Source organism: Bos mutus, chromosome 2 (assembly GCF_027580195.1).
Source record: "Bos mutus isolate GX-2022 chromosome 2, NWIPB_WYAK_1.1, whole genome shotgun sequence".
NCBI lineage: Eukaryota > Metazoa > Chordata > Mammalia > Artiodactyla > Bovidae > Bos > Bos mutus.
Window position 1 is genome coordinate 99907650 of NC_091618.1, and position 18800 is coordinate 99926449.

The following is an 18800-nucleotide window of genomic DNA, read 5'->3' on the forward strand; positions in this document are numbered from 1 at the left end:
GGACAATCCTGAAGGTATCACCTACCTTCTCAGTGAAGTACAGGCCTTCTTTTGGGATTGAAGCCCTCCCATGACACGGTCCTGATGAAGACCAGACAAGGCAGAAGCCAGGCTTCAAACCTGGGCTTAAGCTGCTCACCCAGACTGAAGACTTAATCAAATGACAAGCTTTTTTTGATGCCTCCGTGCTAAGTCACTTCAATCATGTCCGACTCTTTGCAACCCCATGGACTGTAGCTTGACAGGCTCCTCTGTCCATGGGATTTTCCAGGCAAGAATACTGGAGTGGGCTGCCATACCCTCCTCCATGGGATCTTTCCCACCCGGGTTATCAAACCCACATCTCTTATGTCTCCTGCATTGACAGGTGGGTTCTTTACCACTAGCACCATCCAAGGACACGCAATCACGCCCTAGCTTGTAAGCTCTGAGTACTTTCTATCTCTCACCTGATACACCACATTCTGGTCTATGGCTATGAGTGAAGTTTATTTTCTATGCAAGACAAGAACCTCCCTGAGGGTGGGAAATGTGTCTTATGCAGTGCGGGATCTGGCAAAATCAAAAAGCATGATGCTTAATAAATAATGGAATTCTCCACCCAATTCTACTTGTTTAATTTCTCCCCAGAAGAGGTTCGGTTTGTATTTTAATCCAGTTGATACTTGTAGTAAAGTTATAGTGCTATGTTTTGCCATTTTCTAAAGCACTGTTGTTTAGATTTGCTAGACGGGGATCCGTAAAAGAATGCTCTCTTCATATGCACTATGCCCCTCAGGCACCAAGCGAATGACAAACTGCATACCTTCTCTGTGCTGTGTCATCTTGGGCAGTTGCACACTATACAGCTAACTGGGGGCAGAGTTCTGTATAACTGGCTGCATTAAAAGGGATTACTGTGTGAGATGTCAGGAAAGATGAGTTCCTTCTCTATCCTCTCACCTTTGCCTTGAGCTTTTGATTCTACTAACCAGTCAACTGGACTTAAGGGAAGCTGATTTTTCTAACAAAATCTTGTTACATCTATCATGACTGAATTTCTCTCTTTCTGGATCTTTAGGAAATGAGTCTCTCTATAGTCTGTGGTAAACAGAGGACTGTGGGCACTGATGAGGGGAGGATGAAGACGATGAACTGGCATTCAGAGGACATTTGGGGAAATAGAAAGCACAGTGGTTCTGAGTATGGGCTCTGGGGTCAGACTGTCCAGGCCCACATCCCGGCTCCACCATCATCAGATGAATTATCCTTAGCAGTAAGAGAAGGAAATCTCTCTCAACTCCATCTTTATAATGAGGATGACAGTCAGATAGAGAAAGACAAATATCAGATGATCACTTATAAGTGGAATCTAAAAAAAAAAAAATATAAAAGAATGTATTTACAAAACAGAAACAGACCCACAGACATAGAAAACAAGCTTATGGTTACCAAAGGGGAAAGTGAGGGCGAGGGATAAACTTGGGAATTTAGAATTGACAAGTACATCCTAACACATATAAAATGGATAAGCAAGGTCTTACTGCATTGTACAGGGAACTATTTCAGTATCTTGTAATAACCTATAATGGAAAAGAATCTGAAAAAGTACGATACACATTTAAATTTAAAATAATTTAAACATTAAAGTTTTATAAATGAAGAATTAATTTTAATCCATTAAAATTAATTTGTTAAAAATTAGTTGATAAAATAGGGACAACAGTACCGCTCATAATGTTGCTCTTAGGATTAAATAATGGAACACCTGGCGTGCTTACTGGCACAAAGGACATATCTGAAAAGGTTAGCTGTTGCGATTATTGAGGTGTTCACATATTACACAGAAATTGTTCACATATATTTATTATAAAATGCCGATGAGGAAAGATGAGGGAGAGGTAATAAATTTCTTATATTCATGGTAACCCAATAAGGAAATTCTAAGTCAAACTAAGCATAACGGCCAAATAAAGACTTAATGCTTTTATTCTTGATGACACTACCTTCACCTTTATATAATAATTAAACACTGCCGAGCTGCTGCCAGAGAAGATGCCACAGAAATGCAAGGTTCATACAGAGCAACAGGGAATGCGCAAACATACAGTAAACTCCATCTGCTCTTACAGAGAAGGAGAGGATGCTCTGGTAAAAATTCATGTGGCACGGCCTTCATCTTCAGGGCTGGCTTGCCAATTAACCTCTACTAAGGCTAACATTGAAACTGACTTGCCATTGGCATGTGCAGTATCTGGGTAATACAAGGGAGAAGGCTCTTAATTATGCCCAGGAACAATAAAAAGAAATCCTTAAGAAAAAGGCCATCTGACAATAAGGAGGGTTGGCTAGATCTCTACATATCCATGCCAACCAGCAGATATCACACAGAGGATAAATTAGAAAACAGACATAATTGAGATTTTTCTGCCAAAGTATCAAATGCACGTATATATCAGGTATAGGGCAATACCTAATGCTTGAGGTTTCAACTGCTTGTGGTGACACTGAAGGTCGCTGACCTGTCGTAATTTTCAATTTTGCTGTGCTATGTATTTGAATCCTGGGCACTCCTAGACAGAGGGAAGCGAGTCATGTTGCCAGTGAAGAAGCATAGCCCATGACCCAGGGTCCATATTTCAAGAGGGTTTTGCTCTAATTGTGGAGCAGCAACTCTCAAGAAGGGATTCAATATTGTGTTCACTTTTGAAAACTGCCCATTCCCTTTAAAAAAGCCAACTGACATTTCTAATGATAAAAGGGAAGAAAAGAGAGCTGTAGGAAAGAGATGGTTCTCTAATGGAAAGCAGGTATTTGTGGGGATTTTTTTTTTTTTGATGCTGAAATTATGTCTGTGAAATTCTGGGATTTCCAAAAGTCTTCAGATTATATCTTAGCGTATCAAAGATCTATTGTACATAAAGTATTTCTTAAAGTGCCAGAATTCTTTCATACCAAGAAGGAAAATGAAGCAATTAACATGAACAAGAAAAAGATTCTATATGCTTATCCAAGAGATGAATAGGAGATTTAGTTAAATACACACTGTTCCTCCTAAACTCTGAAATTGGCTGTGACTTCCATTTTTAGAAGAAAAGATCACAAGATGATATATATCTTGCTCAGTGTCTAAGGCATCGTGTTTTTCTCTTTGACTACACATACCCTTACTAGAATATGATCCATGAAGAAAGAGTTAAATTACAATTAGTGACTCAATATTTTGATGCAATAGATTGGCATGCCTTTTTAAAAGGGTGACATAAAGTCTGAAAAACACATCTTAGATCACATTTTTCAGAAAATGCTCAATTTTCTTGGTTTAAGTCCTCACTGAGTTATTATGTGTCATCCTCTTATGCTAGGAATAATAAAAGAAACCAAGTCCCAGAAAGTATTGCTGTTAGTATTTTGTTTTGAGAATCTTCTAGATCGATGAAGAAAGAATCATTGAGAGGATAAAAATCACCTGCGTAAAGAGCAAAAACAATTGGAACTTAAAAGAAACCCTATTATTTATTATATAAATAAAACCTGTATATGGGCAAGGAGCTACACAATAGCAACAGACAGAAAAAATGGCCTGTATTTTCTATGATTAACTGTGGCAAACATTATCTTAACTTGACTTTTGGGGAGAATTTTTTTTAAGTATGCCAGTCAATAACACTTTTTTTTAAGGCACACACTTAATGAGAGAAGAACTACTTTTTTTTTTTAATTACTCTATGTTCCTGTTAACTTTTCTTTTTCCGGCTGTCTTTCAAAGGAAAAGAAATAAAAAATTGCTAGACATAGTTTCAGTATCTTTGTAAAATACAATTTAAAAAAAAACCTAAAAATTCAAATGGCTTTGGACTACAATACAACTTCAATATTGAAATAAATTTCAATTATCCAAGATGCAGTCAATGCCAAAGAAAAAAATGACCTATGGGTCTTTTACTGTTGAGGCCTGTGAGTTAAATACACTATCACCACCACCAATACCACCACCACTGCCACAAAGTAGCTGACACTACTTCAACTTCCTAGAAACATCACTTGAAGGGTAAACTATGCTTCAAAGAGAGAGAGCAGCTTCTCACTTAACCCTGCTTCCAAAGCTCTGGGTTTGTAAGATTCACAAGGCTGACTTGAGAATGATACTGAATGTAGGCAATACAATCTTTTGGTCCATATCTTTGATGTCTGTACAGTTATCTGAATACTCCAGCATAAATCCATGTGAGGTGTGTGTGTTTCTTCTCTAAAGTAACTGTACTAATAGCCCAGGGTATGTTCAGGCTTCTTGGACTGAGTCATTTGGGGATGCCTGCATGGCCTTGGATCACCTGGCTTTAAATTTTCTCATCGATTTGAAAGTGAGTGAGAATCAGATCACTTTTGGGTGATTTTTCCTACTTCATCAGAGGATGTTTGTTTTGTTTCAATTTAAGGTCTTCCCATTTCACAGAGTAAATTTCAAAGGACTTCATATATACCTGGGGTTTCCTAATAGTGGGTCTGGTAGACCTATTGTTACTTTTAGAGTTTGACTTCATATTAGGGTTAAAAGTAGATCATTTAAGCATAAAAAACTAAACTTACCTTACTAGAAAACCTTCACTTCCAAACTTACCCTAAAAATAGCCTAATGATTTTGAAATAAAAGGGATGATCATTTTATTCTTGGATAGAGAAAAAAGAACATTTAGCTGATAGACTGTTTAAGAAATTTTAGTTACAGAAATAGATGGAAATGTATAAAGAATTGTTCCTTATTATTTCAAGTTCTCCATTTACCTAATAGTTGCCCTGACTTTTTCAGTCAGAACTTAAAATATTCTTTTAACATCAGTGTTCAACAAAAAAAAATTAGTGGTTTCAGGAGAGTAGTTTAGTGGGGGCTGTTTGTAGGTTGCATGAATGAATAAAAGTGTGGCCACATCTGGGAACACAGGGAGAGGCTGGAGTTTAGGGTGTGAGAGAGAATCAATGAGTGTTTATGCCCTTCTGTCTTCTCTCTCAGTTAAGTGCAACTCACATTTTCATTTTATTCAGAGCTAAAACCTCACAGTCATTTTAAATCCTGCTTCAGTCCCTGGGTTTCTATCTCTAGGGTGCCCCTCCCCTCCATCTTTCATTACAGCCCCAGATGAGGGTCGTGTTAACTTGACTTATGAGAGCCCCCTTCTCCAAGCCAACCTGTTGACTTTTGGCATAATTACCATTTTGAGAAAGAGAGAAAAAGGAAACACAGATTTGTGTTTCTCTTTCACTCCAAGAGCCAGCTTCTCCTCTGTAACTAAAGAATAAACTCCAAAAGTTTTAGCTTATTATTCAGTGCTAACAATATGCTACCAACCTGCTTCTCTTTGCTCTACACCCACTCTCCCCACTCCGGACACCAGAAGCCCTGGTAACAAACAACTGCTACATGACAGTTATGCACCAAGAAGTGCTCTTTGTGTTTTCTTAAACATCCAAGCATGCTCACATCTCCTGGGTCCTCTCAGAGGCCTGGAGGACACTATTATTTCCATCCTGCATGAAATCTTCCTTCTTTCTGGTTTAGCATCATCTCCTCCCTGGAAGCAACCCCAATTCCCTGGCACTGGGGTTAATGAAACCATCTCTGACTCCTCCCAGAACACTGCACTGATTATAACATTTACTTTATTCTGTCTCAAATTAGGGCTGGCTGTTTATGTCTGCCTCTGTTGATCTGTCCTGCTTTTTCCGCTTTGCCTTTTTAAGAGTTGTATTGTATTCAAAAGAATAAGGAAAATTTGCAGAGAAGAGAAAACAAAGGGCTAGGAAATGAAAATATACTGGGTATTACAACCAGGGAATCACACTTCAAAAATATTTCCTTTTAATTAGTACTAGGCTATAATGTTATAAGCTAAATTTAATTTCCCATTTATATAAAAATCATGCTTTATTTCACTGTGAAATGAATTAGTTATCTGTTGAATGAAAGGGGGGAAAAAAACACAACTGGTTGACCAAGGACTGGTTTGGGAATGAGAGCAAGGTTATAGAAGGTAGGAAGAGTAGAAACATCTCATTTTGTTTTAATACCAGTACACTGTTTTTCCTTTGGCTCAGCTGGTAAAGAATCTGCCTGCAGTGCAGGAGACCTCGGTTCAATCCCTGGGTCAGGAAAATTCCCTGGAGAAGGAAATGGCAACCCACTCCAGTAGCCTGGGAAATCCCATAGACAAAGAAGCCTGGTGGGCTATAGCCCGTGGGGTCACAAGAGTCAGACACGACTCAGCAACTAAACCACTACCTCCATGAAGCTGTTGATACACTGAGTTATGCAGACCCTTCCATGTGATGTCAATACCACAGTAATGTCTAGCCTCAGCCAACAGAGACCCACATATCTGCCCCCACTGCAAACCAGGAAGAACTATGTACCAAACCTTGTACCAAATATTGTTTCTAAATCTTCAGAAAAAAATAGTTTGGACACAATAAAGGACTTCACATCATTATGACAAGGAATAAATCACCGATGAGTGGCAGAGAATGAAACTAGTGTTTAGTGTTTACTTTCCCCTCCCCCGGCTCCCCCAAAAAGCTCCAGGGAGAGAAGGCTGGTGGTTTTTGTCAATGCAGCCTATGGGCATTTTCTCAAATGCCCTGGCTTTCTCAGCCTTCAGGATCAGAATCTGGTATTTTCTTCTTACTTTAAGATGTAGAACTATATGTAATTAAAAAGTATTCCAGCAGTTGGGATTGTGAGGAGCAAAGGCTCAGTCATGGGGAGACAAATATTTGTTCAATTACAAATGAGTTTTGATGGTCCTAGAATGTGGACCAGTTCCTTTGCTTATATTACTCGATCTAGTTCTAATCACCACCTCATATGATATAAGCATCATTTGACCCATTATACAGGCTACTGACAGAATGAGGTACTTGCTTAGTTAGCACTGTAGTAGGTACTCTGGGGTACCAAAAATTTGCCACCTCGACTACCATGATTTTATACTGTAGGTAAGAAAGTCATGAAGATGATATGCTGTCAGCTAGGGCTGCTGAGCTGCCTTCATCAAATGCTCTTAGAAAATGGACCTACTCTTACTCCGAGTCACCTGACCACCATCGCCACTGTCACATCCCTGCCTGGTCCTTGAGGCCAGTCTCCTTCAAGGAACCTAAACTGGTGGCCCTCCAGCATGAGCCCCCTTCCTCTTAGCCATGCAGACCTTCTCTTTACGCTTGTCCTGAGTCCCTCTGTAACTTGGAAAGAGGCTGCTTTTCCACTGTGATCTTTGTGTTGACATCTACTTTTTCACCATCATTTTTTCTAACATTATAGCATCTGTATATTCTACTCCAAACACAGCATTTTAAAAATACTTTTGGTTTCTCTCTCTGGTTTTCACAACCCTCATGTCATTCTTGCCTTTAGGTTCCATGCATTGTTTGTACATTATTGAGTCCCTATTACAAATGTTCTTAGGCATCTTTTTCATTTATCTGTCAGATAATCCTCTAAAACGTACAAGTCCTCTAGAGATTCAAATTATTTGTTTCTATTGTTGCCCCTCCTACAATTCAGCTCATCAGGTCAATTTGTAAATTACAGTGCTAAATTTTTATTTCTTATTTTTTCTTTTTTAGAGCTATGAGATAATGTAGCTATGAGATAGGTAGCTAAAAGAGCTATGAGATATCTTATAGCTCATATCTTGTATCTCAAAATGAGCTATGAGATAGGTAGCTAAAAGATAGCTATCTATCTTTTCTGAGAAGCTCCTGAAACTTTTCTAAAAACTCTCTAATTACATCCACTGGGTTTTTTAAGCTCTAGGATGAGTCACTTTCCCATAAGAGTTCTTGTCACTTCCATGTCGCCAACTAGCTATTCTTTATTGGAAACAATCAACTCCAGAACAGGAATGCCCTTTTTTGCTCTCTCTCTACATTCTGAGACACAAAATTGTCAACAAGACAAATCTGGTACTTATTAGATGCTCTGTGTTAAATGGAATGAAGCTCTCAACAGATATTGACATAAGACTTCTCTATTACTGTGTGTCTTGCCTCTGTATAATACATAAAGAAAACTATCACTGGAGCTAACTATCAAACTTGGGGTTTTGCAAATGATAGGAGAAAGTAAGTGGCAAACTGTTATTGCTGCTATCAATAACAGCAAAGAGACTGATGTGTACACATGCTGAGAAAATCCACATTCGTCAAAGAGGATGAATTATCTAGGACAGATGATCAAATGCTCTTCTGCTGCATCTGGGACACGATTTAACTCAGTTAAAAAAAAAAAAAAAAAAACCAAAAAACTTCCAGTTTAATTTTTTGAATACAGATTTACTGTACATAAAACATGGTATTACTCTATTATGGCTGTTCAATTCTATCTTCTTTGTGTTAAAACTCACCTTACGTGCTTCCAAACTAGCTGAAGGAAAAATTTGTCTTCTGAAATCTTTCCCCCTTCTCTTAGACCTCAAACATGTGAGGCTTATCTTCATTCTACTGTTCCCTATGAAGTTGTATTTTTAGCTCCTTAGACCTTATGGTGCTCTGCTGCTGCTAAGTCGCTTCAGTCGTGTCCGACTCTGTGCGATCGCATAGACGGCAGCCCACGAGGCTCCCCCGTCCCTGGGATTCTCCAGGCAAGAACACTGGAGTGGGCTGCCATCTCCTTCTCCAATGCATGAAAGTGAAAAGTGAAAGTGAAGTCGCTCAGTCGTGTCCGACTCTGCGATCCCATGGACTGCAGCCCACTAGGTTCCTCCATCCATGGGATTTTCCAGGCAAAAGTACTGGAGTGGGGTGCCATCGCCTTCTCCTTATGGTGCTCTATCTACCTGTAATTATGCTGCAAAATCATAGGAAGATGCTGGTAAAGGCCAGCAGCAGACAAGATAGCAAAAGGCCTATTTGTGGTCTTGAACAGCTGCAAAAGGGCAGGGCGCGCCTGGCAGAGTTCCTTCTGACTCTGGTCAGCAGGACAAACCCCAAGAGCTGGACTTGCTTTCAAAGTCATCCTGAGCACAGGACATTATTTCACTGCCCTGGAAGCAAAGGCTGCAGTCCAAGTCCAAAGGAGCTGATGAGAACAATAACATGGGAAAGGCCAGGGAGGGTGCTAAGGGCGACGGCCGTCAAAAAGGCTCTCTGGATCCTGACAGGTCATCTCTCACCGTCTCACACTCCTGTCTAGAAACACCACAGAGCAAAACCACCACTCTTGATGGAAAGCCAGATGTTACTTTTAGTTCCGGTTTGGAAACGCTGCCCAAGTAAGTTTTAAGATTTTTTTTTTTTTCTTAAAGCAAGAAGTAATAAATTTATATTTTACCCAGGGTAACGGAAATCAGATGCTGTTAATCAAATGTTTAGAAATGGAAATACTTTTCAGGGAACAGGAAACATTCTTTAGTGGATATCCTTTTCCACAGTTACATAAAATTCCATTTGTGAAGGACCACGATCGTCTTTGGGTAAATAAAAGATGCTGCTGCATGTGTAGGATTTTCTAGCTTAAAGTGATTAGCGGATTTTAGTCTTTACACAGTGATCCTTCCAATGTACAGGGCTTCTGGCTCCTTGGTTTAAATTAGGGCTTTCTTACTTAGTGAGTTAATGCAACTGCAGCCAAGTAGCGTACTTCTATTCCTTTCCTCGACAGCATTAGCATAGAATGCACGTTTCCTTTGGAACAAAGTGATACACACGTGTACATCTCTTCCCAGGACACAACAAGGGTGGCAGCAAGAAGAGGAATAGGAACCTGAGGAATAAGAACGTTCAGAGCCGAGGGTGAGCAACTCGAACCACAAAACTACAGGTGTGAGTGAAGGCAGATCGCCGCTGCCCCACTGGAAGGAAGTTTATACACATTTAGAGTTAGGTTAGATGGGAACTACCTTTCTGACAAACAGTAACAACAGAAGTTTCTCTTAAGGATGAGACCTATTGGCCCCCAGACGAGCTTCCACAAAAACAAAAGCACTCCTCAAAAGGAACCAGCCGTGTTTTTACATAATTCATATTCTCCTTCTCATGTGCCAACAAAGGCAAATTCTACTGAGAAAATGCTCCAATTTATTTTGTTATATAGGCACCCTGTTGATGTTAATGCTGACTGAGAAAGTGTCCAAGGACTCAAAACTTAGAAACCCTGTCAACTGTGACCATAATGAGGAGTCACAGATTTGTACTAAACCTCTCTTAAAACACAATTTATATCACTCAGTAATATGATCAAGGAGGTATTGAGGAGCTAAAAACAAGAACCTCTACTTACGGCTGACACAGCTTCACCAGGTCCTGGTCTGTGGTGTTGGGAGGCAGTCCCCGGATATAGAGGTTCGTTTTGCTCAGCTGATCCCATCCTGAGTTGCTACTGCTACTGCTGTTGTTATTACTGCTGGTGGTGCTGGGGCTGGGAGGGGCCATAGGATGGGCTGGGACCAGAGACTGCTGGAAAACAAAGACCACAGCGTTAGAATGCTCCATGGAACCTGTATTCAGCACCATTCAGAGGTTGCATGATCTGCAAACCAAGATAAATATACAGATTATCTTCAGCTACTTTACTACATACATTTTAATTTACATCTTAAAAAAGATCTGTTCATTCTGCAAAAGTATTCTCTCCTTCAATATGAAATTAATAACAGGACAACTCAGTAAACTATTCTCTACATGCCCTTGAAATAAGACTAAAATTTTGTAAGATTTTCTTTACATATTTTAAGGAATACATTCAAGACTCAAAGTGAACTTGCATAAAGTTATGCAATAATATTTTAATATACAGTCATTCAGAAAACACTGGACTTTTGAAAAGGTTTTCAAATGCTGAAAAACACTTGATTGAAAGTTGCTGACAATTTTATTGAGATGATTCCTAGCGATTAAAAAAGAAAAAAAGATTACTCTTCAAGTGTCAGAAAGTTAAAGAGTTCAGTCAAGATGCTCAAAGAACGAAGACTTCACCTCGTTCTAAGACAGGCCCATGGCTTCTTTGAGACATTTGGATAAGATTCACAGGTCAGCTGCCTTTCACTCTGGCTAACCTTGTGAAATTTAACCCCTGTGAGAATGGTGCAGAAGCTGGAAACATTCCCAGGCCTGGCAGCAACCAACGTAACTTCTGTAAAGCCTGCAAGCCAGGGCTCAGTGTGGTTTTAGCCACCTAGGAAGACTGTCTGAAAATGTACTCACACCAGATAATTGTTAACCAATTGAAAGAAACCACAGTTCTCCGTCCCTGTGCCACACACATGACCTCTGAGGAAGTGAAATGGTTCAGCGTGAGATGCAAGTAAGCACACCCTAAAGTGTTCTCACAGCAAATGTTCTGCAATTTTGCACCAGGACAGGAATTTTTTCACTTCACCACTTCTAAATAATAAATAAGACTAACCAACACAGTCCTAATAAAGGACATCACTGATACTGAACAACAGTTTGAAGATGTAAAATTAGTCACTAGACATGGATCAAAAATATCAAACCTTAGGACTTTTACTACCACAAACAAGAAAATAAAGCATATCTAAGACACAATTCAATTCCACTTTATAGAGTTCAAAAAGCAGACCTCTGGCAATACATACAACCCCTCTCACCTTGTTGGCAATCTCAACACCCCAGGATAGAATGTCCAGCTTTGCACCACGTTTCTACCTTGGCCATCCTAACTCCACAGTATCCTGGGGCATGGGGCTCCTCGTGGATCTAGACATGAAACGTATACTATGCAGATTTTTCTTCTCATTCCCCAGGGTCCTTGCTAAAATCACAGCCCAGACACGACTTTATCTCAAAGGATTGTTTTTCAAAAAGGAGTGTTGCCAGAAGGGTTAACAATAGTCAATGTATTGATGAACGCTGAACTTGAACCAGGAACATCAGCGATGCTTAACCCCAATGAAACCTGCCTGAGATCATATCCTATCAAATCTATTTGATTTATGCCCTTAATAAGCAGGTGAACTCAAACCCTTTCCTGTCATCCCTTGTGTTTCTCTAAGAGGTAAAACCTGCTTTCCAGGTATAAACTAAGCCTTGTCTCTTGCACTGTCACTGATGGCACTGCAGACCCCCATCCGGGCCATAAAGAGGTCTGTGTTCCTTCTCCAAGGTCATTCAATATAACTGCTGGCTGATACCTGCAATCAGCCAGGTGCCTCTTCTTTCTTTCAGTGAAGAGCAGAGGGGCTGGGACGTAACCCAAACATCTGCCTCCCTGTCCCTAGCTTTCGACTTACACAAAGAACTGACAGCCGTAGATGATTAGGCAAGACTGAAATTTTTCTTAAATCACTTCTGATTAACATCCAAGAACCTGGTCCTTGCCACAAACACACTGTTTTTCCCAGTAAGACTTGGTGTGTTCAGTGCAGCAGTCGGGGAAGGCAATGTGCTCACCTGGGTAAGCTTTGCAGGGGTCTGACAGAAGCTGTGGATTTCGGGTCAATGCCCACCTCTCAGGGGGATGCCATGCAAAGCCAGTGAACCGCTGGTGTTTGAAAGACTGCATTCCAAGTTGGCGTTAGCTCTTACCTCTGCTATTCTCTGGGGTGGAAAGTGGAGTGCCAGGCATGGACTTTCTGTCGTTAAAAGAAACACCTGGGGGCATGATTTATCAGGAGATTTTTTTGGACATGAAGGAGTAGGCTTTTATTCACGTATTTGGCAGAAGTAGAACTGTGATTTACATAGCTGATCTAATATATCTTTGACAGGCCTCCCTATTTATGACAGTAATATTTTCCTAGTCTGGGAAGTAGGTGGGGAGCAAATACCCTCTGTCCCTCCCCACTTACTCTTCAACTTACTCTCTGGGGATAAGAAATCTCCTAATATTCCTATCTCAGGTGGGAGAAGGGGGTTCCTGAATGCATCTCAAGGAGGATGACTGGTCTCTGGTGAATCCTGGCGACCAAGTTTAAATTTAAATGTATCCTAATAGCAACTGTCACAAATGGCTGATGACTAAAGAGAAGAAGCATTAAGTTAGTCCAGGTTGTCAATTTTCTAAAACTTTAGACCAAAGACTGAGTTTTTCAAACTCATCGAAATTAAAAAGTTAAATCCTAATAAAGACTGGACACATGTTCAAAGAAGAAAATCCAAACACAATAAAGGAGTTTATTCCAAAATATTCAGAATTGGTTAACCATAACTAGAAGAGCAGGGTAATAATTACTATCATATATTGCATGTTTCATATGCGCCAGACACTGTGCCACGTGCTGTGTATGTATTATCTCACTTAACCCAGATGAGACAGATGCATTCTTGTTTTCGCATTTTGAAGATCAGAAAACTGAGTCTCAGGAGACATTAAGTAATGTGTCATGGTTACACTTTTAGTAGGTGGCAGGACTGGAATTTGAACTCAGGACTGCTGGACAAAAAAGTCAAAGCCCTTAATCTGTGCCCTAAATGGCATCCGAAACACTGTCCATATCCTAAATGTGCTATTTGTATTACTTCATTTTTCTGTGCTCATCCTTCCTGCAAGTTAAATGACTAAATTCCAGTTTCTCTGAAATATGATACTTAATACCATCGGTGGCTGCACTTTTAAAAAAATGTCAAAGGTGCCTTTAAGTTAATTTAATGATCACAGAACTCAGCTTGTGTGTGTGTGTGTGTGTGTTTAAGGAAATCTTTTAAAAGGTCAGTTTTAAAAATTCTATCTTATAGATCTTTTCACTAAAAGAATTCTGCAAACAACTTTGGAAAATTACAGCATGTTACAGATGAACATCAGAGTCATCATTTTAGGAAGGCTCCACTCAACAAAAGAATGAAACCCTCACTCCCAGACTGAAATACAAACCCTGACAAGTCTTTACCTTAGTTAGGACCCTGCTGATCAACTCAAAGCAATTACATTTTACAGTCACATGCCTCAACAGCATGAACAGCAAACTTAGGGAGAGAAAAAAAGCTTGTAAGTAGATGATACTTGACCAAACTTCGTTTTCATTACTGGCTGTCCTTTTACATTTTGCCTCTCAAGATCCCTAAGCTGCCCCCAAATTTGAAAAGACACCCCCCTTCCCCGCCACCAACCTTTCACCCACTGGATGAAGCGTGTAGACAATTTTCACAAATTCAACCTATTTACTTAAGGAACTGGATGGCTGAATGACCACCACTAAGTGATGGCTCATCCTACAAGAGCTAAGAAGTCTATTCCAATCTTCTCTGGCCTAATCTCACTGCTTTAGTTCAGGCAAACAATATACCTAGCAAATTGTCATCCAAGGGGAAAAACAAGCTAATTCAGTTTTCACAATAACATTTATTAGTAACTGGGCTAAATTCTCATTCAGAGTTGACGGTGAATAATTGGGTTGCTGTTAGCAGAGCTTCTCTGCATTCTCTGTAGGAGTGGATGTGGCATCAGCAGGAGGAGTGCTTGTCAGCACTCAGGGAGGACTTCCTGTGTGGACCACAATCAGGGAGGACTTCCTGTGTGGACCACAATCAGGGAGGACTTCCTGTGTGGACAGCTCTGTTGCCTCCATCAAAGCAGGAAGGCCTACTCACCTCCTACACTAAAAGACGCCTGGCACACAGCAACTATATGTACGGTAAATCTATTTCACTCTCATCACATCACCCCTATTCCAATGCACACTAAGAAGCCTCTTCTGTATAAATGCATCAAAAAGCATTTTTTTAAAGGGATTAGCTGTGTGTGAACTAAAAATATATTAGTAATCATGTACATTGTTGCAAATTTCTATTCAGCAAAGACAATTAAAGACTGGTCACTATAAATTCTATTGTCTTATTTCCTTCCTATTTCTAATAGGCTAAAGAATAGTGCTCTGACCAATTTTACAGTTGAAGTGGTTCTTCCCCCACCCCCACCTCCCCATTTAGTAACTTCCCTAAGAATATATTTTGAAGGGAAAGGAAATCTAGTACCTGGCTTTTAATTACCCTCAAGTCTTCTTTAAGGCTGTCATCCTTATAGTTTAAGATTATAGTCCATAATCTCTGTCTCCACCCTGCCACCCCTATACACACACACACACACACACACACACACACAGAGGGACAGATAGACACCCACTATCAAACAGCAGGGAGGTCTACCACCTCAACTATTTCTTTATCCAATAATCACCACAGTCATTCCTGAGAGCAGACTGGAGTCTGGAGTCATAGACATTATCATTTCTCCAGGAAACAGTATGATATCAAGCCTGGCATGAGCGGAGTACTATACAAAGGCACTGTCTACCAGACTAGTTCCATACACTGGTTCTTCTCTCTAAACTTCCAATATGTAAAGGGAATTTAATAATTTAAGGGAACTATGGAACGGGACGGGTGGGGTATGGGGAGCATGTGAATGGGCCCATTTTCACCACCGTCAGGGCATTTTTGTTGGTTTGTTTTCTTTTAGACATCTGAGTGGCTCCAAAAGGGCTAGGAATAATGGCTGAGAAAGAAAGTTTCTGGCATAGGCAGCTGGGAAAGTACACAGCTGAGAAGTGGGAGGTGAGTTAGTGAGAGATGAGAAGCTGGTCAGGAAGCAGATGTTCTTCCGGGTGGGCCCGGAGGCGAAAGGACGGCACCAGCAGTAACCAAGAACAATGGTGCCCCTTCACACATGCAAGGTCTTACTCACCATCCATCACGTGGGAAGGAGGACAAATGGGCAGTTATCAGTTAATCCCACTGGATGCCAGGATATCAAAGCTTAAGATCACAAAGCTAATTAGCTAATGAACTGGCTCTTATACTGTCACTGTCCCTTGTTTGGAAATAAACTTTGTAGCCTCCAACTATGAAACTGAGCAATAGATTATTCAGTATTTTTTGCTGGATTATGTCTGTTGAAGCAAAGAGGTTCACGTTATTATGTGAGCTAAAAGTAAAAATTTCTAAGACTTCATAATTAATATTCTCTAAGATACCTATCAAATCGGATCCTTAAGTGTAAAGTTGCAATCTCTACCCATAAATCTCTTGAGTCCTAAATATCTTTACCTAAGCATCATTCTCTTAAGCTTTGGGTAAAAGAAAAATAAATTTAAGATGTGCACTGAAATTTTAAAATGTACCGTTCTGATGATTGCTGTGGACAATGGAGGAAGTGAATGCACGTGTGGCAGCCAGGGCAGGTGGGAAATCTCTGAATCTCCCTCTCAGTTTTGTTGTAAACCTAAAACTACTTTTAAAAAAAGTCTTTAAAAAGCACAAAAATCAACATTAAGATATCAAACTGAAGGTATTAAATATAAGTTATTCACCAAAAAACTGTGAGGGGCCTACGGCAATGGGCTCAAAACTTCCTTACCAGAAAGCACATTCATTAGGAGGGAAAAGCTTTTAGCAGTGGGCTCCTGGCCTTATCTGCCCTTAACTGCATCACGTTTAATGGTGTGGCATGGTATGGTTTCTAAAAATAGTTATAGTTCAACCAAGGCAAGATCAGGGGTGAAAGGGCCTGGGGCAGAAAGGTTGAAGAAGGCTTCACCAAAGGGGTAGATGGCTAAGTGAGCTGAATATTAATGGCAAGTCATTAAAAACAGAGGAAGCGCAGTGCTGAAAGGGATGGGTGTGCGGGGAGAGAAGTGCCAACAAAGATACAGAAAGGATGCAGCATTCTTCATGAAAGCCAGGGAGAAGACCAACCTTGGTTGGCTCAAGGGTATGGCAGAACAGGGTGATGTCTGCGGAGGAGAAGGGACAGTGGGATGGCACTAGAAAGGCAGCAAGATTACCTAGAAATCAATACAGAATATGGCTATAGTGCCACACATGACTGTTCAGGCTCACAGGGAGAATAGAAAATTCAAATGGTAAATGAAGTGCATAGCTTGTGGAAAACATAAAACAAAGCAAAGTCTTCCCCCTCTTCTCTACAAAAAGGTATACAGGCACGAAAAATGACTGAATGGGAGAATATCTGGATTCCAATCTTGTCTTGGCCAGTAACGGGAATGTCATCTCTGGACCTCACAGTTCCTCACCTGGGAAATGAGCAGATTGGACTGGGTGATTTCTAAGCTCCCCTCCACTTCCAGATTTTAAGAGGCTAGCTAATGCTTCTTGCTGTATCCAGCTAAGGTATATCATGACCAAACTCAGCCAGGTTCCTGGTACTCTTACTGACCTGTGCCACTAGCTGAAAAATGGAGTAAGAGGTTGAATCAGCAGACCTGAGAAGCTACAGGCACAGCTAAAAGACAGACAGGAGTCACACTGTGGTCTCAACTCCCTACATCACTCAGGCCAAGCACAGAGTCCTATCAGTCACAGATGTTTATGAGGAAAGACTATAAACATGGACGCTATACTGAAATTAAAACTAAAGTTTAAAGAAACAAATTCTAAAAGTTTTTTAAATATAATATTCAGAGTTCTTGGAGCCAGGGTGGTCTTACGGTAAAAATGTTATAGCTGAAGTTGCCTTAATAATGTTGACCTACCGAGACTTTATGTTGGTTAACAGCCTCATATCTCTTTGTTTCAATAGGTAATCAGCAAAAAGCTGCATTTCACATTCTATTTAATCTCACATAAAACAAGGACCATGTGATAGCTCCAAAATCACCCTAAAAGAACGTTCCTAACAACCAGCTATGTTCCACACGGTAAACAAAAAATCCTGCCAAACTGCAGGTACAAAACGGATTACTCTTCTGGATTCTGAAAGCAGGTGCATGGAGTATTTTTATTCTCATTCTGGGTCTCAAATGAAGAATTTTCAAATCCACACCCGTTATATTCCTCGACACAGAGTCCTGTGAAGGGACAAGAACAGACTCTTCCTTTTTACTCAAAATAAACTGAAAAAAAGGAAACTTCCTAAGGGAAGTGCAGGGTTACCTTTATCATGACAGCTCAGAACATCTCTGCAAAGCCTGAATTTCCTGCTTCACCCCAATGAAGTGAGCATGCCGGCATGGACAACTTCCTTCCATCTGTTTTTAAAAGTCTATGTACAGTACAGTTTGTATCTTCTAGCATTTCTTGTAAGTAAAGAATTATTGCTGAGATTGCAAAGTCCTCAGGGTGGAAACTACCTATTTAAAAATATACTTTCTTCACACTATACAATACTTACTGAAAGTACTGTAAAGTGATTAACTAAACGTAAAGTTAAAAAAGTGATTATGAAACAGTTTACCCCCCAAAAAAAAACCCCAAATGAATTTATTCAAGGTATTCTTTTTTTTCAATATGCAAAGGGACATGTGAATAAGCTGGGAGCATTATGGGTTTCACAAATTAGCCCCTGGAGAAAAAAGCATTCTCTCTACTTTCAGGAAACCAAATAAATATCTGAAATCTTCCCATAATAATCATTAAAAAAAAAAAAAAAAATCTTATCTGACAGTGTTGTGATTTGTATACAGTCAAAGTAAAACATCAACAGGAAAAAAAATTAAGTTAATACAACTCAAAAAAATTAAGAGTCACATTTATTTCTTTTTCATGGCACAATTCAGCAGTTTACATCTGACGCAATACAGATAATCAGTGTTAAGGACAGCTCTTTATTCTGCATCTCTGTGTACGTATCTTGACCTGTCTGTGAGCAAACAGAGGACTGTCTCTGAGATACACTGTCTTCAGACACAAAGCTCAGTGGCTTCCCCCTACCCCTCTTTTGCCTGAGATCCACCTAAAAATTAATTAACTTTTGGCCTGAGATTGAAACCCTGTATACACATACAGACACATTTAAAACTGAAGCAAAAATTTTGTGAAATAGTTATTGTCCTTTACCACAGACAATGTGCCATTATACTATCTTTTCTTGTCTATTTCCTTGAATAAGAAATGCTGGCGGCAACCTACTAAAT

At 40.0% G+C, this 18800-nt stretch overlaps 1 protein-coding gene across 7 annotated transcripts in view; it reads right to left on the reverse strand.

Annotated features, from left to right (window-relative positions):
* Window positions 1–18800, reverse strand: part of RBMS1 (RNA binding motif single stranded interacting protein 1) — a 220041-nt gene that overhangs the window by 85284 nt on the left and 115957 nt on the right. For 5 of the 7 annotated variants that reach the window (XM_005897272.3, XM_070357522.1, XM_005897274.2 and 2 more), the window contains exon 2: window positions 10253–10428. In XM_005897272.3, coding sequence (XP_005897334.1) covers window positions 10253–10428 — 176 coding nt within the window. The remainder of the gene's footprint in view (window positions 1–10252; window positions 10429–18800) is intronic. The other 2 variants (XM_070357510.1, XM_070357525.1) reach the window with 1 other exon arrangement.